At 40.9% G+C, this 27,727-nt stretch overlaps 1 protein-coding gene across 1 annotated transcript in view; it reads left to right on the top strand.

Annotated features, from left to right (window-relative positions):
* Positions 1-26,236, top strand: part of LOC120635661 (protein toll-like) — a 34,364-nt gene extending 8,128 nt beyond the window's left edge. The window contains exons 2-12 of the mRNA XM_039906741.1: positions 9,479-9,563; positions 10,459-10,609; positions 13,621-13,891; positions 14,660-14,929; positions 15,673-15,824; positions 17,039-17,367; positions 19,497-19,599; positions 19,836-19,939; positions 21,117-21,282; positions 21,591-22,949; positions 23,017-26,236. Of these exons, the coding sequence (XP_039762675.1) occupies positions 9,505-9,563; positions 10,459-10,609; positions 13,621-13,891; positions 14,660-14,929; positions 15,673-15,824; positions 17,039-17,367; positions 19,497-19,599; positions 19,836-19,939; positions 21,117-21,282; positions 21,591-22,928 (2,943 nt within the window). The 5' untranslated portion in view covers positions 9,479-9,504 and the 3' untranslated portion in view covers positions 22,929-22,949; positions 23,017-26,236. The remainder of the gene's footprint in view (positions 1-9,478; positions 9,564-10,458; positions 10,610-13,620; positions 13,892-14,659; positions 14,930-15,672; positions 15,825-17,038; positions 17,368-19,496; positions 19,600-19,835; positions 19,940-21,116; positions 21,283-21,590; positions 22,950-23,016) is intronic.
* The last annotated feature ends 1,491 nt before the right edge of the window (positions 26,237-27,727 follow it).

Here is a 27,727-nt window from a genome sequence, read left to right as displayed (position 1 = left end):
AAAACAATATTTCCAACAAAGTGTCACCTCGGGCCAACAGGTTATGATCCCAGAGTTAAGTTATCTGGCCGATACCGAATTTCGACAGTGTGCCTACTCAAACGTCGGGCGGTGGGTTTTCCCGCCGCCGCAATATTATTTGAGCGTCACGTAGGACGGAAAAATAACTTAAGACCGCGAAAAATTTACGAAATAATACCTAACTAGGCAGTTTATCTGGGGTGACTGAAACTGACTAAAAACAAGTATTGTACTGCGGGCTGTTGGTTTAAGTGTGAGCACCATTCGGGTATCCATTGCACGCGAATCAACATGTGTTTAGAAAGTTAGATCAAACTTTACTTGTTGTGCAGTTGTTACAGTTGTTTCTATTTACTTGTGTTAAAGTAATTTTATGAAGTGGCTAAATAACCAATTTTTTATAAATTCATATTTGCAAGATATTTTATTAAATTGATAAGGATTTTACCAATACCCTAATAATTATTAATTATTATAAAATCAAATAAAATAGATAGTTTTTAAGGAACAATTAAAATTATTTGATTAATAACCAATGTTCATGACATCGAGCTGGTGGGTATTTCGATATAAATACGACTGCATTATCGATGCACTTCAGTCCTACATGACTCGAACGATGCAAAGATACCTCCCGCTGTCTTGGTCGTTATCACTTATTTAAAAGTAATATATATTATTGCGCCTATTGTTATTATTGTTTATAATGTTGACAGTTATGTAAGTAGGAGGGCAAACCTCGGTAGGTGAGGGAAGAAAAAGTTGTTGTTCTTAGCGATTATTCATTGTAAAGTCAACATCTCCTGAGGATGCTCCGGTTTCGGAGCGAAACGTGCGTAGAGGGTGTATTGCCGAAGATCTGTTTGGTGTGGAGTATAAGGATTGAAGAAATTATAAATAACACCATACAGATTCTCCTGCTTTTCGCGGAGTATAGCTAATTGAGCTTAATTTTCGTAATATATCATGGAATTCCGCAAAGTAACACCTGCTTCTAGCCAAATGACGGCCCATTGGTGCAGTTTGCAGCGACCCTGCTTTCTCAGCCAAAGCCCGTGGGTTCGATTCCCACGACTGGAAAATGTTTGTGTGATGAACATGAATGTTTTTCAGTGTCTGGGTGTTTATCTGCATGTTATAAGTATTTTATGTATATTATTCATAAAAATATTCATCAGTCATCGTTGTACCCATAACACAAGCTACGCTTACTTTGGGGCTAGATGGCGATTTGTGTATTGTCGTAGTATATTTATTTATTTATTTATTTAATTAAATCAAGTTAACTACGTTTTTCGTGGCGACCTGGAAGACATGGAGTCTTAAGTGCAAAAAAATCTTGGAAAACATTACATTACGGATTGCCTCACCTGGTGACAGAAGGGCTGGCTCAGTTATTGCGCAAAGGATACACCTGGAGCCATTCCTGTCACCATTCCACCATTCCCTTGAGTTTTAAAGTAATAAGTTCACTTGTACAGTGAATGAATGAATACCTTAGCTTGGAAGCAGCCAGCCCGCTCTCATCTCCCGCAAGATAGAAAAATGATTGTAAATGAAATGAAATGATTGGAAAAGAGCAACAGTGGAAGTTTCGTTCCGGCTCTTCTCGGTGGAAACTGCGTTCCGAAACGGTGGTAGAGTCACACAAACAGATACTTGACGTTTCAAAGTTCTTATGAAGAAGAAATAATAATTTTTGAACTTTGAGTTATGCGAGGTTATAATTACGCTGCGTCCAGTAATTTACTCGGGCGCAGCTAATATATCAAACTGCAGGGCTAGCATGGGCGGGGGACACTTCTCCACGGGGAAAGGATATAACGTTTATCACCTCACGCATTTATATCCACCCCCCGAGCATGGGCACACGGGTGGACAATATATCCACGGTGGATATAATAGGGGAAAGACGAACCCCCGGTAAATGTCACAAATTAATTATTCTAATCTGTGCTCATGGTTTTGACAAATAAATTTTTCGTTTTCTGTTTTGTTTTAGTTGTCTAAGTTTTTTATTGTTTTTTTTATCTATAAATGTTCCTCGTCTGCGGCTGTTTGTTTATATTATTTATTCTGGATTTTTCAAAGTGGTATAAAACCTACCTTTCGAGAAAATAAAATGAGTGCTAAAAAGTAAGTCTTCTATTATAAAATGTTTGAAAAAGTGACTACCTATTGATTTAGAAGCGTACCTAATGAATGAATGTTTTACAGTGAAAGTAAACAGAGACGTTAATCATCAAGATCCAATCCTGTTTACATATCAAATTATTGATCTTGTACTATTTTATTTAAAGTTGTGCTTGCCTTTTTCTATGGCCCATTAGTTGACAAATTTGTGTTTATTCAGATCAAGAAGTAATAAAATACAATTGCAAATGTTGGTATATTTCATGCCAACCCACAACCACCTTGCCACTGGGGAATTCACAGGAACTCTTAGGAGCCAAAAGGGCAGACTCCCAGTGGCAAATCTTAGTTATTACTGAAGGAGCATGGGCCAGACGGGACGGTCAATCAGTGGAAACAGTTAAGTCAATTTTGCAGTAAAGTAAGCAAGTGCAAAAAATTTAAATTATTTATTAGTGTTGTTGGCATCAAACAAGTCTTGCATAATTTTTCTTTTATTTGCAGACGTGGCAGGACATTAAAAAAGCTGCAACAGCACGGGGACGCAGCACCACAGGCAACATATACATAGTATACATGTTGCTGTACAGTCAACCAAGTGAAGAATTTATTTATTTTCCAGAGTAGGTATAGATGGAAGAATGCAGGATGCTCATTTATCACACAAAAATAAATTAAAAAGGATGAAAAGGTTAATTTAGAAATTTTATTAATTAAAATATGTATTTATAAATCTTTCTCTTTTTTGTCGAGCAACTGTTAACAATCTTGTTTGATCCATATTTGATGTCTGATGTCGTTCTTCGCTCGTATTTACAAAATTTACTGTCATTTGCTCCATTAGAGTTCTGAAATATACAAATTATATTATGCTCAATACTGTTGACCCAAATTAGTAGGGCAAATTGTATGTGAAAATGCAGGATCAATGATTTATAAGGAACCATTATTATAAGATATAATTTTATAATATTACCAAACATTAATGTGCTCAATAATAATAAGTTATGGGAACTTAAATATTATTTAAAGTATATATTTACAATACACGCCTATAATGATGCATAATATTATAAAGTGTTATGCAGGCATATATAAGTGGAGATGCTTTTTCGGGACTGTAATGAAGCACCCAGTCAATCCCCAAGCTGCGAAATGTGTCTTTGAGGTACCTATTGGCCCTTTCCACACAGTTTCTTACTTGGCAGTGCCAGTTTGTGTACTTCTCTGGAGAACTATTTGGTGCAGCTTCTAAATCCGGAGTCATCATCCAAGGCTCTAAAGCATAGCCTGAGTCCCCAATAAAATTCTACTTTGTTATTTAAACATGTAAATTAATTCCTACTTGTTTTGCTTTTTCAGATTTTCTCCAAGATTTTAATAAAATGTTGAATAGAAATATATGCATATGTAGGATTCTACATTGTAATTTGGACGTGATGATTAACCCATGCCCATGTTAAATAATTTATCAGACATTTTTTTTTGTATTTTCTTATATTTCATTACTAAATACAGTATCTACTGCCAAGTTTTTGTACTAATTCCTCAAATAAACAATTTTATTATAATGAGACATTGTTTTTTGTATATTCATATAAATAATTTACCAGACTAGTCGTATACAACATATGCAGCAGAATCCTAGGCATGTAATTTCTAGGTAATTATGAGGAGTATAATATAATGATATAGGTAGGTGTGTAACTTTTTTTGATTTGCATTGTTTCCCTTTTATACTAGTAAATGGCAACAATAAGTAAAGTTTTGAAAGTTTGCACATTTTATTTAAAACATACATAAGATGTAGTACTGTCCGATTCTACTTTCATACAGCTGTATCTTTTCATATTTTACTTTAGAGTTAATAAATATGAATTGGTCATGGACACACACCACAATCTGTAAAACATATTTTAAAATTATTAACTTACTTGATTGTTTAAGTTTTTGATAAACTCTAGATCTAAATAATTTGTCTTTACCAGTTGAACATCTATCGTGGATCTCCAGAGTCTGTTCCCGGGAATAATATCTAATTTGGCATTAGTCTAAAATGAAATGAAAAATAATTAAAGTACCTAGCATTGAATATCTTTGCTATGTACTTATACTGAAGTACTAAGTACTGACTAATAATTTTATTATTAAAGTAAGTATATCTATATTTGATGAGGGGATGTCTGCCATTGCCAGACGGGTGATCAGTCCTATGTAAGGACCGTTCCACCCTATTCCCCATGTTTGAGACACAGGTTTTACTGGTGTCCCGGCAGGGTCCCCCCTGAAACCTACCAGTCTCTGCGGTGAACCTAACAATATCCCCTAAGGTGAGGTTTGCTAGGTCTTCTTCACTTATTCTATCCTTACCTTGTAGTTCCCATCTTACCAACACGTACAAGGGGCACTCGGCTATAAAGTGAAAACTAGTTATCACATCACTGCACTTTGAACAGGATGGGATTTATATTTACTAATGAGAATTATTAGGAAGTAAGTACCTATATATACTCACATACTGACAATAGCTCCAGTAATTTGGGTCAGTTATTTGCTGACTGTTGTTTGAGCAACAGCCATGGTCTTGACCTGTCCCCGCTGATAACTACCGTCCGCTAATAGCCTTAAAGATGTGAGAACCTACACAAAAAGTGATTAGCCATGCTTTTTTTTAAACCTACGTTCATATATAGATGATGTCTTTGCACAAGGTGATTTTAGGTACTTAATAACAACTTACTTTTATGTGCACTGGTAGTCCATCGACAGCATTTAGTGGTTAGTGCCTCTTTAAGGTCCTCGCACGAGTACAGCACACAATTTTTACCCATCCGAAACAAGTGTTGGAACTCTGCATCGGGAAATTCGAACGGATTACTGGCGTCACGTATAGATCGCCGGTGTTATTTTCGTTCAGATTTCTCCATTTCACTTGAATAATAAGAGCCCCAGAAAGCACGAGACATGTTTTTTTCGACTTTAATTCGTTAACAGAATTTTAAACCCACGTCTAAGGACGGGGATAAAATTGTCTCTTTCAAATGTCAAAAAAGGATAGTCTTTCCCCTTTCATTTCTTCCCATGCTATGGGCGGGGGATATATATCCACGAGAAATGTCAAACGGGGATAAATTTATCCTCTCCCCTGTTGCCGTGCTCTGGCAAGGGGAAAAGATAATTATATCCCTTGATAGAGGATATAATCGGGGGATATAATTTATATCTCCTGCCCGTGCTAGCCCTGCTGAAGAGTTTTTGTTTGAATGAATGAATGAATATACTTTTGTTGTGTTGTGTAACGGCCTGAACCGTAAAGGATTTGTGGAAAAAAGAGGACTTATGACCTTCAGGATAAACCTCCTCGTAGAGCGAGCATCCTCAGGAGGCCCTGTGAATACAAATTTCTCTTTGAGATAAACAGGAGTAGAAGGATGGAACAAGATCCAGTACAGAATAGAAAGAATATGCAAATTCTGGCGAAGTCGGATTGGTAACCACTTGAGACGAGACCGAAATTGGGAAATATGGTCATATTTGCGCAATCCAAATATAATAAAAAAATAAAATAAAAAATAAATATACTACGACAATACACACATCGCCACCTAGCCCCAAAGTAAGCGTAGCTTGTGTTATGGGTACTACTACTAAGATAGCTAATGAATATTTTTTTTATGAATATAATACACATGAATACTTATAATATATCCAGACACTGAAAAACATTCATGCTCATCACACAAACATTTTCCAGTTGTGGAAATCGTCGCTGCCCACTGCGCCAGTCGGCCGTCAAAATATGAACCGGATGCTAGTATTTTGAAGTCTCTCAAGCTTATTTAACTGGTCTTCAGTTAAGTCAACAAAGCTTGCGTCAGCGTAATCATAATTAAGCGAGCATAATTTTGGTAGGAATCGGAAGAAAAGAACGAAGGCGAAGGTTTGTTTACTTGAACGCGATGATCTCAGGCACTACTGGTCCGATTTGTAAAATTCTTTCATAGCCCAATTGACGAGGAAGGCTATATAGGAGGGAGGTGTATATCATCACGCTATGATACATACATAACATAGCGTCAATGAAAAATGTTTCAAAGCCGGGGTTTTTTCCCTTTTGAGAGCTTCGGCTGCGTTCGCTGCGAAATCGGTTACAGTTTCGATAAAATCATGTATCACAAAGTTATTCCCCTTCCCCTTTAAAAGTTCTAAAAAAAGTCCGCGACCGCATATGTCTATCTTTCAAGGTTTTATTTATTTATTAAGAGCACTAACAACATGCATATTACACGTTTTTTAACATAGCACACACACGAACACACGGACTGATACGCACGTCGATTACAAGTGCACGTAGCATTGAAAAAGCGTCATGTAAACTTAATTTCACGAAAAATTCAACTCGAGGTTTACTTGTACGCGGGCGAAGTCGCGAGGGACCGCTAGTTACAACATAAAGCACGCACTTTTATTGTTAATTACAATATTTTGACAGTTTGTATGCGATTACCGCAGCTATCGGCTAAACCCGCCGCGACGTATATTCCGATACTTAGAAAATACCGGTTCGACAACTTCGCGAGCATATCACCTAACGGGTTATTCACCGAGATTCGTTTTTTTAACCGAGTACATTCGGGCCTCAGAATTAAGAACATACAGAACCCTCATTAAATATTGCATGCATTGTAAAAAAAATCTCAATAACCACCAGTAAATAAAAAAAATAAATAAATAAAAAATAACAAATTATTACTTTTCCCACCTTTTAGTACTTTTATATAATTTTATATAATTTTTCCTTTATTTCACATTAAAGACACTCACATTACATTTAATTTTTGATTTTAGTTTTTTCTTTTTTTAGTTTTTCATGTTTATTAATTTCATAATTTTTGATTTTGTTTATTATTTACCTCCTTGATGATTTTGTATTTCTCGATGTAAATAAGTTTGTTTTAATGAAAAATATCTTTTGTTTGTTTATATATTATATTCTATGTTATTGTTCTTTTTTATGATTATTTTGTTATTGTTTAGTCGCGATGATTCAGTGACGATGAAGATAATGGGGCTGGCTGAAAACCAGTGCTGCGCGTTTTAGTTTGCAGCTATACTGAGCCAGCTCCTTTGTCACACATTTTTTTTTATAATTTTTATACTTTAACAATTATTTTATTTCACAAATGTAACATTTTACACAAATGTGTGACAATAAATGCGATTTTTCTTTCTTTCTTTCTTTTCTTTAAAAACACCCCGCGGATTGTAGCTGGTTCACAAACTTTCCCATTCTCCCCAGTTTATGGTTAACGTTTAGTACAAATTATTGTCAACTGCTAAAAGGACTAACCGCCTGACTGAGAAACACTACTAAAGTGGAGTGCTTTTTGATGATTTTATATTTATTTATTTATTCAGCAACGCACCCCGTGAAGACATTACAGTTGCCCAATTCGTCTCCCCGGGGCTAATAACAGAATTTAACAACAACAAGTAATAATTAGAAAAAATATAATCAAAATAAAACATAAAAATAAGCTATATAAATTAAGAATTTATAAACGATTTATCTATGTATGTATTATTTAGTATGTTAGTTTGTAAAGTTGTAATGTATATCAGTTATTTATTTTTAAATTGAATGTTGCACTATTCCGTTTTCCGTACTAAACATGCTTCAAGCGATAAGGCCGCCTTTGCGTATATCTTTTTATTTACCTTTTGTTTTGTTCAATTTGTTCTTTTTACTAGCTATATTAGCTTCACCTGTATGTATGTATGTTTGTAATCGACTTCTTTGGACTCTATTTTGACCCACTTTGAACGGTCAGATTTCTTTCAAACTTTGTAGACATATCGAGGACCGATGACAACACACTAATCTGAGAAGATTATTCCAATTTTCAATATAAAAAATAAGACTTTTTGGTTTTTACACGCTTTATATTAGCTTCACCTGTATGTATATATGGTTGTAATCGACTTCTTTGGACGCTATTTTGACCAACTTTAAACGGTCAGATTTCGTTCAAACTTTGTAGACATATCGAGGACCGATGACAATACACTAATTTGAGAATATTATTCCAATTTTCATAATAAAAAATAAGATTTTTTAGTTTTTTCGAACCATTAATTACAATTACTACAGCGCCATCTAGACAGAAAATGTAAAAAACCTATGGCGTTATCAACAGATGGCGTTTGCGTACCTAACTTAAAAAAAGCAACGCGTAAAATACTAATTTCACAGAAAATTAACTAACAAGGCTAAAATATTATAAAATAGTTGGCAAAATGAGGAGAAATAAATTTTTCGATCGTGAAGCACTCTCTGATGCTTTGCATTATGAGTCGTGCAATAGTTAAAAATGAAAAAAACAAGCTATTTAAATAATCCAAACTAAAAAGTAGAAAATAAATAATAGTTTAAAAAAAAACTAAAAAACACGCTTTTTATAGAAAACCGAACTAAAAAATAAAAAATATATATTAATAAATTTAAATTAAGAATAGTGTTAAAAATTTCAATAAATATGAATTAATAAAAGTGTGAATAAAAAAAATATTTTATTTTAAAAAAAGCGGGGGTGCTTTTCAAGATATTATCTAAATGATAATTCTTCTCATATCTGTCAATTAAATATTCATAACTATGGACACCATGCACCCCACGATTTTTTTACAATAAAACAATTTTGTATTCACACTAGTATTCATTTATATTTATTGAAATTTTGAACACTGTTCTTTATTTAAATTTATTTATATTTATTTTCTATTTTTTAGGTCGGTTTTCTATAAAAAGCGTGTTTTTAGTTTTTTTTAACTATTATTTATTTCTGTATATGTAATAAAGACTTTCTATCTATCTATAAATAAAATAATAATAATAATAATAATAACCAAATATTCAATAATAATAAAACCAAAACATTCAAACATCTAAAATCAAAATCTAATTCTCTAATTAGATTTTAATTTTTTTTTGGAGCCGAAGCGGCGGGGTGTGGAATATGTCCAGCTCCGAATTACTACGAGTTAGTCACATACGTGGTTCCTGTATGTTATTAATTCTGTGGTTCGGGTATAACTCCGTCATATGATTTCTTGCTCTCAAATCGGTACTGTTTATAACATTCGAAGAGTTACCGCGATTTTTCCAGGATCCCTCCTATATATATATATCTTCACCAAATTAAAATGAACCACCTCTGTATGATTGGCGGAGTAATAAAAAAACAAAACTTAGTCGAATTTAAAGAGGTCTCCCTTTTAAGTCGGTTGAAAATCAAAGAAAAACTTGTGTTTGTCTTTGTTGCAGCGCTTCTGCCGCGCCGGTGACGCGCGATGGCCGCGCGGCTGTTGCTGCTGGCCGCTGCGGCGTGCGCGCTGTCGGAGGAGCCGCTGTGAGTACCCTCTGCTGTATCTCAGTTGACATCTCATTTAGTGAGCCACGGTGTAGAGTTGCCACCAAAGAAGCGAATCATTATTGTACTGTCGACTTCCTATCAACGACACAACAAACCGAGACTAGTTTCAGTTTAGTTTCTAGATCGTTGCTTTTCGTAATTGTTTTTGTCGACCTCTCTGGCGCAACGGTTAGCGCCGGGAATTTAAGTAGAGAAACCCTGTGGAGCGGCTTTTTGTGTACACGGCTTCTGGATGTTCTAAATTCTGTGGGAAATTGTATACAATTTTACAATAAGTTTGTGTTTCAGTGTTTAATGTTCGATAAGGATGCCTCGATTGCGAGCGAATCTGTACTAGTTGTAGTATAGCATCCCGATGTAGAACGACCTTCGATTTATTTCATTAACGAATTAATGCATGGACTTAGAAATATCCTCATGTACCCGTAAGACCTTCAACGAATACGGTTTGGTAATTCTGAGTATAAGGTACGCTACCTTACTCGAAACACTCCCGACCTGCACAACTCTGTTGACGATAAATCCGACACCACCTTGGGACTGTTGGTCGCCCTCCCGGTAGTAAAACAAGTTGCCGGATTTCAAGATTATCGAGTCTCTCTCTCTTGGACTTCAGATAATCTTATGATATCCCAGCGCAACTTGCTCACTGCTTCTTCCAGCTCGATTATCTTTTCCTCGGTCCTCAAAGTGCGTGCGTTGTATGTTGCCTGGTCTAGTCGTCGGGATTGGCAGCGGAATCTCGTCCGGAGATTCTTGACACCCCCGGACCCGCCATTAGCAGAACCGTTCCGTTACCATAGCCGCTATTGGCATATTAAATTGAACATAAAATACGTTTCATGAAACAAACATCTCGTGTCGTCCGCAGCTACTCGCTGCAGCGGCCGGGGCCGGAGCGCGGCTGCGAGTCGGCGGCGCGGCCCGGCGGCGTGCTCAGCGTGGAGTGCGGCTTGGCCGCCGGCCACGTGTCGCTGACCGCCGACGCCGCCGGCACCTTCCTCAAGCTCACCTGCCTGGACGTGAGTACACTGCCGCCAGTAGCCGCACTGCAGGGTAGTCTCGGTGTGGCAGTACTAGAAAATTAAAAAATTTGGAAAATCCAAAAGTGCACGACTCATAATGCTCATTTAATTATCAAATATTGAAAAAAAAAAAAATTTAAAACAGCTGTACTAGGAAAGTGATGCACAGGCGCCCCTGGTGGAATAAAATGTACATAATATCTATAGATATAGATATATCACCATCCATGTTAATTTTTTATTAATTGCAATTAAACTACACTGAATTAATTAATCATTCGCATTCAGTGACCTACAATCGTCGATTAGAATTATTAAAAAAAAAAATTAACTCAAAAAATGGATTTTTTCACAAATTAAGAGTGTTTTCGGGTTTCACACATGACGGACAGGAATTTTTTTTGACCTATTTTGGTGTTTTTTTCCAATTCTATTGCAGTAAATCAATTTTTTAAAAGTATGGAATTAATCTCCATTAAATTATCTCGACAATAGTATGCAAAATATCTTGATTCCGTGAACTAACAAGGCTATAATAATAAAAATAGCCGCCGAAATGAGGCGAAAAAAAATTTTCGATCGTAAAGCACTCTCTGATGCTTCGCATCATGAGTCGTGCAATATTTTCTGCCTGAATTTAAGATTATAAAATACTGAATGGATTATGCTTAGTCAGTATTATATAGTAGGGTACATTGAGTAGACGAACACTAAAATTTAATCAATCAAGCAATAAATTATATGCTATTATTATTATTATTATTAGATGCTCACCTCTTTGGAAATTTAATTTTTTAATGGAAAAATTGGATACTTTTATAAAAGATATTCTTGTTAATATTTTAAATTGTCCCATAAGTAATCAGGCATGGACCCAGGCCTCACTTCCGATAGGGTATGGCGGTCTTGGAATTCGCAAAATTTCAAGTGTTTCGCTGCCAGCTTTTCTTTCCTCTGTGTACAGTACACACACTCTTTTTCAAAAAATTATATCCAATTCTTTGGGTTCCATAGAAGTGTCATACTTGGCAGAGGCAAGAGATAGTTGGTCTGCTCTTAGTCCCAGTATTTTGCCGGTTTCTTTTTCTTGACAGAGACAGTGGGACGACATTATTTGCAAAAAAACTTTTGACACACTTTTAGACCAAATGCCATCTAAAAGAGACCGTGCTCGTCTTCTCGCTCTCTCTGCTAAGGAGTCCGGCTACTGGCTACATGCTCTCCCTTCAGCTAACCTGGGCACTATGTTAGACCACACCACTCTATCGGTGGTGATTGGTCTTAGGCTTGGCGCCTCTATAATTCAGCCTCATCGATGCCACTGCGGTGACAGCGTTGACACCTACGGTCACCATGGACTCTCCTGTTCAAGAAGCGCTGGTCGCTTCTCTCGCCATAGCACCATCAACGACATCATCCGACGTTCTCTAGCTACCGCTCACGTACCAGCTGTATTAGAACCTATTGGTTTGGCGCGGAGCGATGGCAAGAGACCTGATGGTATGACGCTCATACCTTGGAGGCTTGGAAGGTCACTTCTGTGGGATGCAACTTGTGTTGATACCCTAGCTGCATCACACATCCAGGCAACTTCGTCAATGGTAGGTGCGGCTGCTTCCAGTGCCGAGCAGGCCAAGAGGCGTAAATATGAAAACCTGGATAGCAGCTTCATTTTTGTGCCTTTTGGAGTAGAGACTTTGGGACCGTGGGGTCCAGAGGCAAGAGCACTTTTCAAAGAATTATCGAAAAGGGTTATCGAGTCTACCGGTGATCCTAGAGCGGGCAGTTACCTTGGCCAACGAATTAGTTTGGCCAAGGTAACTGCCCGGCAATGCTGCTAGCATCTTGGGAACTGTGCCTCGCTGCGGTGGTTTCGAGGACGTTTTAGATTTTATTTAGTTTTTAAATAGTTTATTTTAGGTTATAGTTATGTATTAATAAAAATTATATTTTATTTAATAAATAAAATACTTGATATCAATCAATCGATTTTTATTTTGCTTGAATATGGTACATGCAACATGTTTAAAATTTACATAGGTGTTAATTAATTTTTATGTATTATTGAATATATATTAAATGTTTATAATTGAGCAAAAATTTATCGTTAATCATTTTATAAATTTTCCACACTATATAACAAGTTAGATTTAAATTAATTAAAAATAAAAACACAAAAATAATAAGGAAATCCCGAAATGAAAATAACAGATTAAATGAAAAATACAATGAATTAATGAATGTCTATAATTGTTACAATTTTCCATTCAGGTAGTCATTGATATGATAATAAAGCGTCTCCAAAAGTGGATCAAATAACAATGATTTAAAACTAGATAGCTATAAGACCGCTACAAAAAGCATATAGTAATTTACGGCATAGACGGTGGGAGAGAGCCGTAGCTTTGTGGTTAAAGCGCAAGCGCATCTGGCACGTGGTTGTCACTAAGTACAGCCTACACTGTGTGCACTTTTACTGGTCACGGGGAGCTTCTGCATCGGTGCACATCACTTGAGGTTTTCCTGTTCTTCGGATTGCTTACGTCACTAAAGCTTTTAATTCGATTTGGGTGATTTGATTTAAGGTTTAAATTATTGTGTTTCAAAATTTATATTTTGGATTACTTTATATTATTTTAATTTTGACGGCCGTTTGGCGCAGTTAGCAGCGAGTAGCGACCCTGTTTTCTTAGTCCATGTGTGTTTCGATTCCCACAGCTGGAAAATGTTTGTGTGGCGAACATCAATGTTTTTCAGTGTCTGGGTCTGTATATTAAAAGTATTTATGTATATTCTTTTTAAAAATATACATTATTCATCCTAGTACCCATAACACAAGCTTCGCTTACTTTGGGGCAACCAGTATTTCCATATTCGAGTGAAGCTCGTTGTCTCGGTACTGTAAAATAGTTAATATTAATATTGTAATAATGATCTTTGAGTCAAATATATTGTGTTAACATCCTTTTAGTTTGCACCGTGCTAATAAATAAATGACCGCGTCGCAGGATAACAGCACGTTCTCGTGCGACGAGCTACAGCAAGCGGGCGAGTTGTTGCGGGCGCGGATGGACGCGCGGTTGCTCGCCAACCGCACGCTCGAGCGCTTCGAGGTGAGCGGCTGCGTTTTGCCGCGCGGGCCGCTGGCGTGCGCGCTGCGGCTGGTGCGCGCGGCGGACGCGCGGCTGGTACTGCTACGCGACGCGGCGGGCACGCTTTCGCCCGACCACGTGGCTGGGCTGACGCGCGTTGAAAAGCTGCGTCTGTACTACCGCAGGGGTGAGTGCGTTTTTATTTATAATTTAACGAAATTTTGAGAATTAAAAAAAATATAAACTCGGAACTGTTCTTAATTGTAACCAACTAGAAAATCACTGAGTCATTTCCAGCAACTGAATTACAACGACTACTGCAAACTGTCAAATGTCACCTGTCATATGTCATATGTCAAATGTCACTTATAACGATCATTGTCTCGTCACTATTGTCCGTATGACGCCATCTAGCGTCGAGTGTGATGAACCGCGCGAAACAGATATAAATAAACGAATAATTATTTATAAAATACACGTCAATGTTACATATTTGTTTAGACTTTAAGGTACAGTACATATGTGTAGATTACATACACCATTTTGAAATTAGTATATAATAATAATCATTAATTCGGGCTGGAGATTTTTTGGCTACAGAGATTTGAATGCCCTACCCTCTGCGGTAGGAAAACCTGTGTTGCAGAGAGTAGTTCCTTCCAAAGATTTAGCTACAGATTAGCTCAGCGCTTAACAAATGTTTACGAACAAACAGCTTTTAAAATAAAAATAAAACTACTAATATTTACTATAGCGAAGTATTACTAGGCGAGTGTGTGTGTGTGTGTGCTTGTACATGAGAGTGACTGTATGTACGTTCCTACGCACATGAAATGTTTGTAATGAGAAAGTATATAAATATATTTTATTTTCTTATATATTATAACGCATGCATATATTAGTATGGTAATAATAACACGTAAAAGCTTATTTTATGTTTTTTCTTACATTTTAGAAGAAAACGAAACCGCCGTGCCTTGGCACGCGTTGGCGCAGTTGCCCGCGCTCACCAGCTACTCGCAGTGGAAGGGGGCGCTGCAGTTGGAGGCGGGGGGCGCGGGGGGGCTGGGGGGCCCGCCCGCGCTTCCGGGCCTGCGCAACCTGGAGCTGGCGGACGGGGGGCTGCGGGACCTCCCGCGGGGGGCCTTCAGCCACGCGCCCGGCCTCACCACTCTGGCGCTGTGGGGGAACCAGATCGAGAGCGTGGATGAAGGGGCCTTCGAAGGTGAGCACTCCCCTTAAAATTAAACTTAAAGTTTGATCCTTAAAATTAAAAATTGATTTATTTCAAATAGGCCCAGTTAATAAGCACTTTTGTAACGTCTTCTAGCAACCAGTCTTATATAATATATCATCGTATCATCCAATTACCGGCCCACTGCACGAAACGGGTCTCCCACACATGAGAAGGGTTTGTGCCTTCCACCACGCTGGCCCCGTGCGGACTGGACACCGGATTATATGCTTGAAGGATGCAAGAAAATTGGCAAAATATATGAAACATCAAGGAAAAAAAAATAATTGGCATAAAATTAGCAAATCCTTTAACAGGCGATAATAGATATTTATAATAGAATTTTATCGTTCACACATAGAAAGCAGCTAACAAGGAATTACAATTAAGTATAGTATGGAATATTATTATTTCATATTTGAATTATCTAATGGTCAGTGTTGGGGGTGCACGTGCGTGTATGTTTGGGTGGGTGTGAGTACGTGCGTGCGTGCGTGCGTGCGTGCTAGCGTGTCAGTGTGTGTGTGTGTGCCCGACATGCTAAACCTATTTTGATTTAGTTTTTTATTATAAGAATATTTAGTGGGGAATATCTTAGCTATACTCGTGTTTGATGAAAATCGGCTTAAGATGGCCGCCGCCACAAAACGGCGAATTCTATATTTTCCGACTCCGACGCGGGTATCGGCTGAGAGGGCGGGTAGCGAGCTCATTGTATCGATCGCACCCGGCAGGCCTGTCGCGGCTGGAGAGCCTCAGCCTCAACTCCAACCGGCTGGGCGCGCTGGCCCCCGCCGCGCTGGCGCCCGCCCCGCGCCTGGCGCGCCTCGACCTGTTCCGCAACCGCCTGCGCGCGCCGCCCGCGCCGCCGCCGCGCCTGCGCGAGGTGAGTGCGTCACGCGCGCCGGCCTGACGCCCGCGCCTGGCTGTTCATCTGTATATTATTCACCTTAGTTCCCATAACACAAGCTACGCTTACTTTGGGCCTACCCAAAGTTAGGGCTACCCAAAGTAAGCGGCGAAGTGTGTATTGTCGTAGTATATTTATTTATAACTAGCTGTTGCCCGCAACTTCGTCTGCGTTTGATTTTGTTTTTTGATGTGAAAATTAAAGTATTCAGTATCGCTAAGCCTTAAATGAGAGGTTTTCTGTTGTCCGCCGAGGAGTTCTGTCCTTTATCTCCGACCACAGTTTGGGCAAAATGAAACACATATTATAACCTCTATAGTACAAAAGTAGTTATTAAAATCGGTTATAATTTTTTTTTTTTTTTTTTTTTTTTTTTTTTTTTTTTTATTATTTATTTATTTATTAGGTTCACCAACAGATTATACACTGAAACAAGCTTAGGGACTACAAAATTGAGAAACATAAAGTTGTAGTGTAAACCCAATTACTGGCAAACCGGCATGCGTATCTGAAAAAACAAACAGACAAGTGCGGGTTCGCAAGTTTACAATAATATTATTGTTGTAACGAAGGAAACACTGTAAGATGAAGTTAAAAAACAGGAAACAAAAACATAACTTAAATTAAAACAAAACAGAAATGTACAAGGCAATTATCTACTAGCTGTAGTAATATATTGTTGCAGAATGGTTTTGTATTGCTGAAGAGAACATGAGTGGATGTCGGCACGAGTAGCTTGGAATAGCTTGTTGTGCTCTCGGCAAATCCTAGCCAGGATACTGTGAGCGCCCAAATTAGTTCTATACAACTTGCCAACGAACTTAGTTAACTTGTCGGAGTTATTGTGTAAAATCGTCAAACACTCATCCCCTCTCCCAAAGGAACCGAGCTTAATGTCGAGATAAAAAGTATCCTATATTACTTCTAACACTTCCAAGAATATGTGTACAAAGTTTCATGAGGATCGGTTAAGAAGTTTTTTTCGTGAAAGCGTAACGAACAAACTTACATTGTCATTTATAATATTAGTCTCTAAATGATGGCCGCACGGCTGCTATCTCCCAGTCACATAAAATTCATTTCAATTTAAAACTGATAATATCTCCTCGGGAGGGAAGCCAATATGTTGTTATCCCTTTTAGCCAGTAAATACGATTAGTATCCGGCTGTGAGTATCGCATCACTCGCAGGTGTACATATTCGACAACGCGGCGCCGCTGACTCTGCCCGAGCTGGCGTTCGCCGACCTGCCGGCGCTGCAACACCTGGAGCTCAGGACGAGCTCCATCCGGCGGCTGCCGGAGCTCGTGTTCCGGAACAGCAGCGACCTGCGCCAACTGCTGCTGTCCGGAAACAACCTCACGGGCGTTCCGGAAAGCGTGTTCCGCGGCCTCGGGGTACTGGAGGTGTTGGACCTGAGCCACAACCGCCTGTCCGGCGTGCCCGAGCGCCTGCTCGCCGGCCTCGCGGGGCTCCGGGTGCTCAACCTGGCCGGCAACCAGCTGCCGACCCTCAGCGAGTGAGTTGCTTTCGAATGGTCGCCGTAGTGTATAGGATGGAGACAGAGGTCGTGGCGGAGCAGAGTCAAATGACAATAATAGGAAACGCAATTTTAATATGGCAATCAAAATACGTGCCAGAACAAAACGCTTCTATTAAAAATGACTAATTGGACACTTTCTCTTTCCCTCTCAACTCCTATCTTTATTTCCTTCCCACCCGTCATTTGGGGTTCGCAAATCTATGAACAAAAAGTCGACCTCCGTCTACCGTCGTGCGCGCACGTACTATTCGCGAAAACAAAAAAACATGGCCGCATAAGTTATGAGTATTGTGGTGGTGAATTAATTGTGTGTAAGTGAAATAAGTGACACGCTGGATTCCAGAAAGGGTACCGTGAGTTAATTCCTTTTCAAAGTCAAAGTCAAAAATATCTTTATTCAAGTCGGCCCACAGGTGGCACTTTTGATGCGTACATAAAAATTACACGGTAGTGAGATGATGGCGATAACCACATTCGTAAACTTAAAACTAAAGCTACGAGGGCTCCAAACGCGTCCTGGTCTAAGAAGAAGCCCACAACAAACTTAGCCGGGTGTTTTTTTTTTTTGTTATCACCATCTCACAATGTCATTTTAAATTATTAGAAGAGCAACCTGGTTAGAGCATTAATTTACACCCAAGCTTTTTTATCCTTTACGTAGTCCTTTATACTATAATAGGACTTTTCTATTAGCTTACGTTTAATACAAACTTTGAGACATCTCCAAGATGACAATTGGTAGTTTATTGTAGAATTGTATGCAATTTCCTTTAAACGAATTATGAATTTTATGTAACCTAGTATATTGCACTGTAAGTTTATTCTTACTTCTAATGTTTAAATTATTGCAGTCACATTTTTTCTTAAATTTAGAAATGTTTTTATGAACGTACATTAAATTTTCAAATATGTACTGACTATACACTGTCATTATTTTAAAATCTTTAAATTTATCTCTCAATGACTCTCTCGGACCCATTTTGTAGATAGAACGAACAGCCCTCTTCTGCAGCACGAAAATAGTGCTAATATCAGCAGCATTACCCCAAAGTAAAATTCCATATGACATAATGCTGTGAAAGTAACTAAAATATACCAGTCTAGCAGTTTCTACGTCGGTCATATGGCATATCTTCTTTACCGTATAGGCAGCAGAACTAAGCCTGTTCGATAAGTTATTTACATGAGGGCCCCGCCCCATTGAAGTCCAAGTTTCAAGATTAATTGTCCTTCACGTGGTTCTCCTAATCTATATGCATCTTTCTTTTTCGCCTATATCTCAAAACGCTTTATTCCCACCACCTGTCAACTATCAACTGTCAGCTGGGGTCCGAGGTTGGAGAACGAATCGTGCGGTGTGTGCTTAGGGGAATACCAGTATTATTGATTATTACTAGTATTTTACAGTGCTATTTAGTAGTCACTACAAACAGACTGATTTGACAGAAGAAACAGATCAGTCTGTTAGTAGTGACTCTACCACCGGTTCGGGAGGCAGATTCCACCGAGAAGAGCCGGCAAGAAACTCAGCAGTTGCTCTTTTCCAAGATTAACAATTTAATTTTATACATTTAAACTACATATAAAAAAAATTATAAAAAAGCAATATGTCATCTCTTGTTTGAAACGTGTCTCATTGTAATAAGGACCTTTGGAAAGGTAGATCGAAACTGCAATGATTCCTACTAGATGGCGCTACAGTCGCTATAAGACTGATATAAATGCATGTACTAATTTCGGCATGCGGTAGGAGAGCCGTAGCTTAGTGTTCAAAGCGCTCAGGCCTGTCGTTACCGAATTCGGATTATACGCATTTTAAGATTATAAAATTGATAATTCCTTCTAAGAAATTATAAAATCAACAATTTACATATTAACATTCATTTTTCTATCTTGTGCGAGATGAAAGATGTGCGGAGTCGGATACTTCCAAACGACCTTGAGTACAGTAACACATTCTTACCTATATATTTCATTTCAGCTGTAGTCTTTAATAATGTTTGTCTGTTTATTTGTAACCTATGTGAGTTTGGGAGTTGTATATATTTCCCAACTGAAAGACATGAAAATCGGGTTTTTTGACTCTCTTGGCCCCGTTCCCTCAGGACGGTGTTCATCGGGCTATCGGCGCTGAGGGAGCTTTACCTCGCCGGGAACCGAATCCAGATCCTGCACAGCGATACCTTCAGGGCGGTCACGGGATTAGAAGTGAGTTTTGCAATACTGGTACAAGTTACATAGGAATACAAAGTTATACGAGGAAGCTACATCAGTATTCTCGCACAGTTGAAACACGACCGGGAAAACATGGCGTTGTTGTGTTGCTGCAAACAGTAATATATTTTATGTGTATTGTAATAATAATTTATATGGTGGGTGTGTATATGTATATTATAAGTATTTATGTATTTATTTATTTTATGAAGGGATATGTTGGTTCGCAGATCGTCTCTCTGGCCAACAACAACATGTCTATCTCGAGGGAAGAGAACATCTACCCCTTCATTCCGCCGGAACTGTACGCCGAGTACCAACTGGACAAAAACAGGTATCATATGAAAAAATACACAATCATCGACACCGTTGTAGATTGCACGAAGTAGAAACTGCTAATCAATCAAATAATTTTATTTTGCTTGTGTAACATACGAGTATCTTGCCAAGATTGGCGTGCAAAAATTTGTCGTTAATCATTTTTACAATTTTCACCATTAACTAAAAATAAGAGAAGTCATATTTAAATTTATCACAAGTAAACACAAAATAGAAAGGAAAAACCGAAATAAAAATCACAGATTAATTAAAAAATAAATACTTAAAAAATACAATGAATTAATGAATGTCTATAATTGTTCCAATTTAACATTTCGATAGTCATTGATATGATAATAAAGTCTATCCAAATGTTTGTCGAATTCCACTGATTAAAAAAAAAAGATAGAGCAAACAGAACGCAAACAATGAAAAAATTGACTTGATGTTTTTCAGTGGGTCGGTCAGTGCTTATCTGAGTTATAGCAGTCAAATGCCAACTACTTATCATGTTTTGCAAACCATTACTTCTCCCGATGCACAGACTTTAATTGTTGAGGAGCTATCTGGTTCACCATCAGCTCCTCTGTGGTGAGGAGCACAACTTGCTGAGCAACCATATAAGAGCAATCGCAATCCGTAAGACACTTATTATTCTGGTGGCCATCGGTTGTCTTGATCATCAGTTTCGCTTAATTAAATGGTGCTTTCTCAAGGACAATGGACAAGTTCCTTTGAATAATACCCGAACTCTTGCAGCACCTAGGGCCAAGGTGCTATAAGAAATTCCTCGATTTCTCTAGGATTCCACGAATAGATGCATCGTGCAGTACTACTACCATCCACTGCGATTGCCAACCCGTCTGTTCAGAGTGGTGATTACGGAAAACCCTCCCTTCTGGAGAGACAGCGGACTGCTATAGGCAATGTATGCAGTGAGATTACCCGAGATAGTATCTGTGCTGTTAGCCGTCGAGGAGAGCTTTTTAGTCAAGAGTCCACTCTGTGTGCAGCAGCCATGTCATGGTGGTCCTTAGAATGGACTCTCACAACTGAATTCGTGACAAAGTGACGTGTCTGTGCTGTTAGCCGTTGAGGAGTTCCTCGTTGGGAAGTCTAAGTGCAGCTTTATCTTTGGGGAATTTACTTCCCCCGACTTGGAACTCCTCTCAACCGGTCTCCATTGCACCCAGCACGTCGGCCGACCAGATCGAGTACCACTCTCCGCTGCGTGAACTGGTGAACCTGCGCGAATTGGACCTGAGCGGTAACCGTGTCCGCCTGATGTGCGACGACTGGCGCTCGGCCTGGAGTCTGCGCCGCTTGGACCTGGCGCACAACCTGCTGACCGCACTCACGGTGAGTACACCGCGCCGTCGCTGCGCGAACCGAGTCGGCGGCATCGGGTACCGCCCGGGGACGACGAGACGAGTTCGGCGAACCCGAACATGACAGGGCGTCGCTCAGTTGAGCAGTTCCAGGGTTCGTCTACCTGTTTTACCATCAGACCGGGGACCGTTCCATTGCTTTTCAATTTGACTGTTGTTTTTCTTTTTCACGAATAGAAATAGTGTCCTCTTCGCTTATACCGTCCTGCATCAATACATTCGTCGGTCTGTCGTCGTCGGGGGTAAGATCGACAGGAGTACAGGTGTCACTCGTTGCAGGACACGGACTTGGCGTTCACCTCCCAGAGCATCAAAGTGGACTTGCGCCACAACCGCATCACGCGCTTCCGGCCCTACGTGTACCCCGCCGGCACCGCGGCCACCCCCACCGTCTTCCTCGACCACAACCCCTTCAGCTGCGACTGCCGCCTCTACCCCGCCGTGGACCTGCTGCGGCGACGCGCGCTCACCGCCGCCCTGGAGATCCGGCACGCGCTCTGCGCCTCCCCCCCCGCGCTGCTCGACACCCCCCTCGCGCGGCTGCGGCCCGAGCGGCTGAGCTGCGCGCTGCCCGACTGCCCGCCGGGCTGCGAGTGCACGGCCAGCCCGGCCGCCGCGCGCGTGCTGCTCGACTGCCGCGCGCTGCCCGCCGCGCTGCCCGCGGGCGCCGCCTACACGCACCTGCGCCTGCGCGCGCCCGCCGACCTGTCGCGGCTGCCGGCGCGCATCCGCCACGTCGACCTCTCCGCGCTCAACCTCACCCGCGCGCCGCGCGTGGCGCACGCGCTGGAGATCGACCTCACCGACAACCGCCTGGAGGCGGTTCCCGTGGCCCTGCTCGAGGCGAACTGCGTGTTGCGCCTCGCCGGCAACCCGCTCCGCTGCGGCTGCGACCGCGCGGCCGACCTCGAGCTGCTGCAGCGCAAGCGGCGCCTGGTGGCCGACTACGGCGACCTGACGTGCGACGACCGGCTGGCGGTGGCGGGCGTGCACGTGGCCGGCCTGTGCGCCGCGCGGGACGCCACGCTCGCGGGCTGCGCCGCGGCGGCGTTCGGCCTGCTCGTGGCCGCGGGCACCGGCCTGGCCTTCCGCCACCGCACGCTGCTGCGGGTCCTGCTGCGCAAGGCGGGGCTGTGGCGCGGCGCGGACGCGGGCGCGCGCGAGTACGACGCCTTCGTGTCGTTCTCGCACGGCGACGAGCGCTACGTGGTGGACACGCTGGTGCCGCGCCTGGAGGGCGGGCGCCGGCCGCTGCGGCTGTGCCTGCACTACCGCGACTGGGTGGTGGGCGACTTCATCCCGGCGCAGATCGCGCGCTCGGTGGAGGCGTCGCGGCGCACCATCGTGGTGCTGTCGGAGCACTTCGTGCGCTCCGTGTGGGCGCAGCACGAGCTGCGCGCGGCGCACGGGCGCGGCCGCCTGCTGCTGCTGGTGCTGGCGGACGTGCGCGCGGCGGCGCTGGGCCCGGAGCTGCGCGCGTACGTGGCCGCCAACACGTACGTGCGCGCCGACGACCCGCTCGCCGTCGACCGCCTCAAGGACGCCGTGCTGGCGACCCGCGCGCCCTTCGCCCCGCGCGAGCCCGCCGCGCCCGCTCGGGGGGCTCGGCCTTCCTAGAACCGTCACGACGACTACTCGGTTCGTAGTGATTTAACGCTACTTTATCAGGTCTCGATCTGATCTTATTAGATTTGTTTCCTTACAGATAGCTGTAATTCAGGAGTCACGTAGGATCAAAATTTCTACGTGAACAGAGTCGCGAGCGACGGCTAGCTATCCCTACATGATATATAGAATTGCCATTCCAAACAAATGATGAACATTATGCGAGTGGAATGTGTGATGAGTGTTCGGTGAGTCAACATGTTTGTGTACTCATTGAGAGTAGCGGCGCGCAAGCAGAGGGTGGGGGTCTTCGATGCAAATGTGTATTCATTTGAAACCATCGTGCTCACAGAAGCTACAAAAAAACGGTGTTACAATAAAATTTCACTTTCCAAACACATGTTGATTCGCGTCAATCTCGAATTGTGATAAAAGTGTATTTTAACAAGTCTATTATGAGAAGAGTCAATTTTGACGTCATTTCGTCGCCACGAGACAACATGGTGCTTCCCGGATACTCCTATGTTTGGTGCTTTATGTGCTAAGAGTCGGTCGAGGCAAAAGTGGCTCTAAACACAGCAATAAATGAAAAGACTTTTTTACGCGTCATCAAACGCTTTATAAAATATTGTGTTCTGGTTTGAACCCATTTTGCGCTCACCGTGTTAATTATACTTAACGTTAAAATGTTGTGGTGAACACACCCCGTGACGCGGTGACACCCCACGAATGAGTCCACATCCATGTGACGTAATTACACCACACCAACTTGACATAAAGACACCCCATCTAAGTATCACGTTGACCTGCACACGTGATACGATGACACCCCGCCCACGTGACGTAACGACACCCAACAAACTTGTGTTGACGTCCAAACGTAAAGTAACGACATTCAACAAACTTGTGTTGACGTCCAAACGTAAAGTAACGACATTCAACAAACTTGTGTTGACGTCCAAACGTAAAGTAACGACATTCAACAAACTTGTGTTGACGTCCAAACGTAAAGTATCTTTTCACAACAAACGTGTCATCCCCACTAATGATCTGACTAAACACTAAACATGTCCTTACGTAGGCTGTTGCGAGTGTGTCTCTATCCTAAACAGATTGACGTAAACTTCCGCAGTTAAAGCAATAATAACATAGGTACTTTGTAAAATTAAGTTTTGAATATTGTTATATAATTTCTATATTATGATCTATGAGTTGAGATTCTCTTCTAGATATAAGAAAATTATGTTAAAAGTGAAAAGGGGAAAATAGAGAGCGAGTGTCGCATGCGTCGCTACAAAGGTTGGCTAATTGGCCAACTTAAAGTGCTTCGAAAATAAACGTGTAATAACATGGCAGTAGCTATTCAGATTTTTGTCACGTTGTGAGATTTGAAAGGTGCTCTCAGTAGAAGTATCACAAAACACTTTTGACGTATATTTGTATCGGCCCATATCATATACCTGTTTTTACTGGTATATTGTAATATTTTATTGAATCTCCGGTTGTTTTTGTGAAACAAACAAATAAATAGAATTATATTAGTGCTAGAATTTAATTGCACCAACAAACATCGCGGGTGCGTTTGTTCGTGTGAAGCAGCTTACTGTAGATTAGAACATATATCAGTCAAACGGGTAACATTGCGTATTTTTTTTGCTTCCAACTTCTTTTAGTAGTAGGCAAATAATAATTCAGAATATTCATTTGAATTGTTATTTGTTTACTACAAAAGTTAAACTTAAACTGATAATTTTGAGGTAGTTTCAACGTCCTCTTTATCTTACTTTGTCAACGGTGGCGTCGGGAGATGAATACAATTTTGTTATTATATTATATTCTATACTACTATCGTTACTAATATTATAAATGCGTTTGTTTGTTTGTCCTTCCGTCACGCCCTAACTGAGCAAACGATCAACATGATTTTTGTCATAGAGTTAGTGAAATTAAAAGATCGGAGAGACTCATAGGCTTTTACTTCGGTTTTCCACGGTTCCCACGGGACTCGTGAAAAACCGAAATAAACGCGGGTTTTTAAAAATTTTCTTCAACTCTCATATATATATAACTGGGATGTTGGGACTGCATAATAATTTCGACGTTTGGATTCATCCATTATGTTTTTATTTCTTTTCATTCTCGTGTTTATACCACGATATGTGGACCTTGTCTTCTTCAGAATTGAAGGAAGACTTATTGTTTCTGTTTCCTAACGACCGAATACCTTTTATTTTACTTATCTATATATTAAAAAAACACCTCAACTCGACCAATAATTATCAATGAACAGTAGATTAAAGATATTATATATTAGCGACATTCCGTAGCGGGGGTATACAGCATTAAATAACAATACCAGAAATCTCTCGGTCAAAGAACATGAGTTGTTAGTTTTAATGTTAACATCAGCAAACAGAGGTTTTTGGTATTTTTATTTAACGCTGTATATCTTGTGGACAACTCTGACCTTACCAGAGATGGACGTTTAAACGATAAGCGTTTAATGAAAGTGTTTTTTTATATAATTGAAACACAAGCACGCCGGTTAAATAAACCATTTAAGCATGGGGTTTTTTATATATATATAATTATTAATAATCACATATATATATATATATATACGAGTAGTCAATAATCTTAATGGCGCGAATACAATTTTAAACGTCAGTCGATGAAACAAAAAAGGTTTGGATACCAACTAGGCCGATTGGCGCATTGGTAGTGACCCTGCTGAAAAAATATTCCTCTACATGTTAGCCCTTGACTGCATGTCACCTGGTGGTAAGTGATGATGCATACTCCTAGTCGGTTTCAACGCGACATCGTACTAGAACGCTAACTCGCATAGCGGCACGTCGCGTCGGCCCGTGCTAGTTACCACCCTACCGACAAAGACGTGTCGCTAAGCGATTTAGTGTTTCAGTACGATGTCGCGTAGAAACCGATTAGGGGTATGACTACCATACTCCCTAACCGGTTAGCCCGCTACCATCCTAGACTGCAACATCACTTAACACCGGGTGAGATTGCAGTCGAGGGCTAACTTGTAGTGTAATAAACCAAAAAATGAATGTTACTGCAGATCGAATAAATTAAACGGTCCATGTTCGACGACACAAAACTTACGGTGTATGTGATATTTAGATTATTTTTGTACTATCATTTTTATTCATAAGAAACGTGTACAACTGATAATCTTCACAAGAATCTCGGAATTTTATTGGTTATATAAAAAAACTATATTTTGTTGGTTTATTATCGAAAAGTGATGTTATAACGAAAAATATTTTACTGATTTTGTAATAAAGAGCTATAAGCGGTTAAAGTTTTTTTGTACCCTGCCTCGTTTGTCTAGTGGTAAACAAGTACGGATGATGATGTGACGGGTTCGACTCCCGGACCAAAGTCTAAAGTCAAAGCACGCCAGCCCGTCGGTCGTGCTCGTTAGTAACAATATTAACTTAGACCTTTGTTAGTTTCTATCCCGTATTATATCGCTAACATTAACATCGTATAAATGATATAAAATTTATAGATTTGGACCCGTGACTCTCTGGCATAATCTTGTACTTTACCACAAAGCACAAAGTTCCCGCACGGCGGTAGTTGAAAATAATATATGCCCATTTTAACGATTGCCAGAGAGTCGTAGGTTCAAATCCTGTCGGTTCCGAAATTTTTATATGGATAAAATAAATCTATATATGTCGACGCAGTTTATGAATTGACGAGCACACGTGCAGTGCTGTGTAATTGCGACAACAATAACAACACCTGTCGTCGCACACCATGAGTCAACAAACGCACGTGCAAATTACTCCCCGGTGAAATAATAAACCTACTGGTTGTTATTTTCAACACATTCCTGGCACACTGCTACTTTCCCGACTCGTCGAAAGAAGCAAACGTAATAGGTATCCCGAAGCCGGGCAAACCCCGCAATCTTCCCACTAGCTATCGCCCCATAAGCCTACTCAACTCACTGGCAAAGGTGTTTGAGCGGGTAATTCTAAATAGATTAAAGGCAGTCGTAGAGGAGCGAAAGCTCCTCAACGACCAGCAATTCGGCTTCAGAGCCAAACACTCTTGCGTCCATCAGGCGCACCGATTCACGGAACACGTCCTACACGGGTTCCACAGCCTAACGAGCTACATTCCGACCGGCGCTATATTCTTCGACGTGGTTAAAGCGTTCGACAGAGTATGGCACGAAGGCTTGCTTTACAAGCTCTCCACCATTTAGGAGTTCCCAACAGGTTAGTGCACCTGTTGAGGAACTATCTCACGAACCGCACTTTCCGTTACCGTATAGACGGTACGCTATCCACTGCCAGGCCGATAAGAGCGGGAGTCCCTCAGGGCTCCTCGCTCTCCCCTTTGCTCTATGCGCTCTTCACTAGCGACATCCCACAGGACTTTCATAAAGTCCACATCGCTCAATTCGCGGATGACACCGCCGTCTACGCCACCGACATTAATCCCAACACCATTAGGTCTCGCCTCCAGAACGCGGCCGACCGCCTAGGCGATTGGTTCCAGCGTTGGAGGATCGAGGTGAACCCGGAGAAGAGCGCAGCGGTGCTCTTCTCTGGTTTCAGAAGGTATCCCCGATGGAATCGCAAACAGTTAACCCTCTACGGGCGCCCCGTCCCTTGGCAAGATAAAGTCAAGTACCTAGGAGTCACCTTCGATAAGCGTATGAGCTTCGCAGCGCACATTCGCAGGGTCCGTAAAAAGGCCGCGTTTGTGCTAAGTCGTCTCTACCCCATGATTAGCGGCAAAAGTAAAATGTCCCTCAGACACAAGGTCAC

The sequence above is a fragment of the Pararge aegeria genome, chromosome 27 (genome assembly GCF_905163445.1).
Source record: "Pararge aegeria chromosome 27, ilParAegt1.1, whole genome shotgun sequence".
Taxonomy (NCBI): Eukaryota; Metazoa; Arthropoda; class Insecta; order Lepidoptera; family Nymphalidae; genus Pararge; species Pararge aegeria.
The sequence above is the reverse complement of the archived record's forward strand: the minus strand, read 5'-3'. Positions and strand labels throughout refer to the sequence as shown.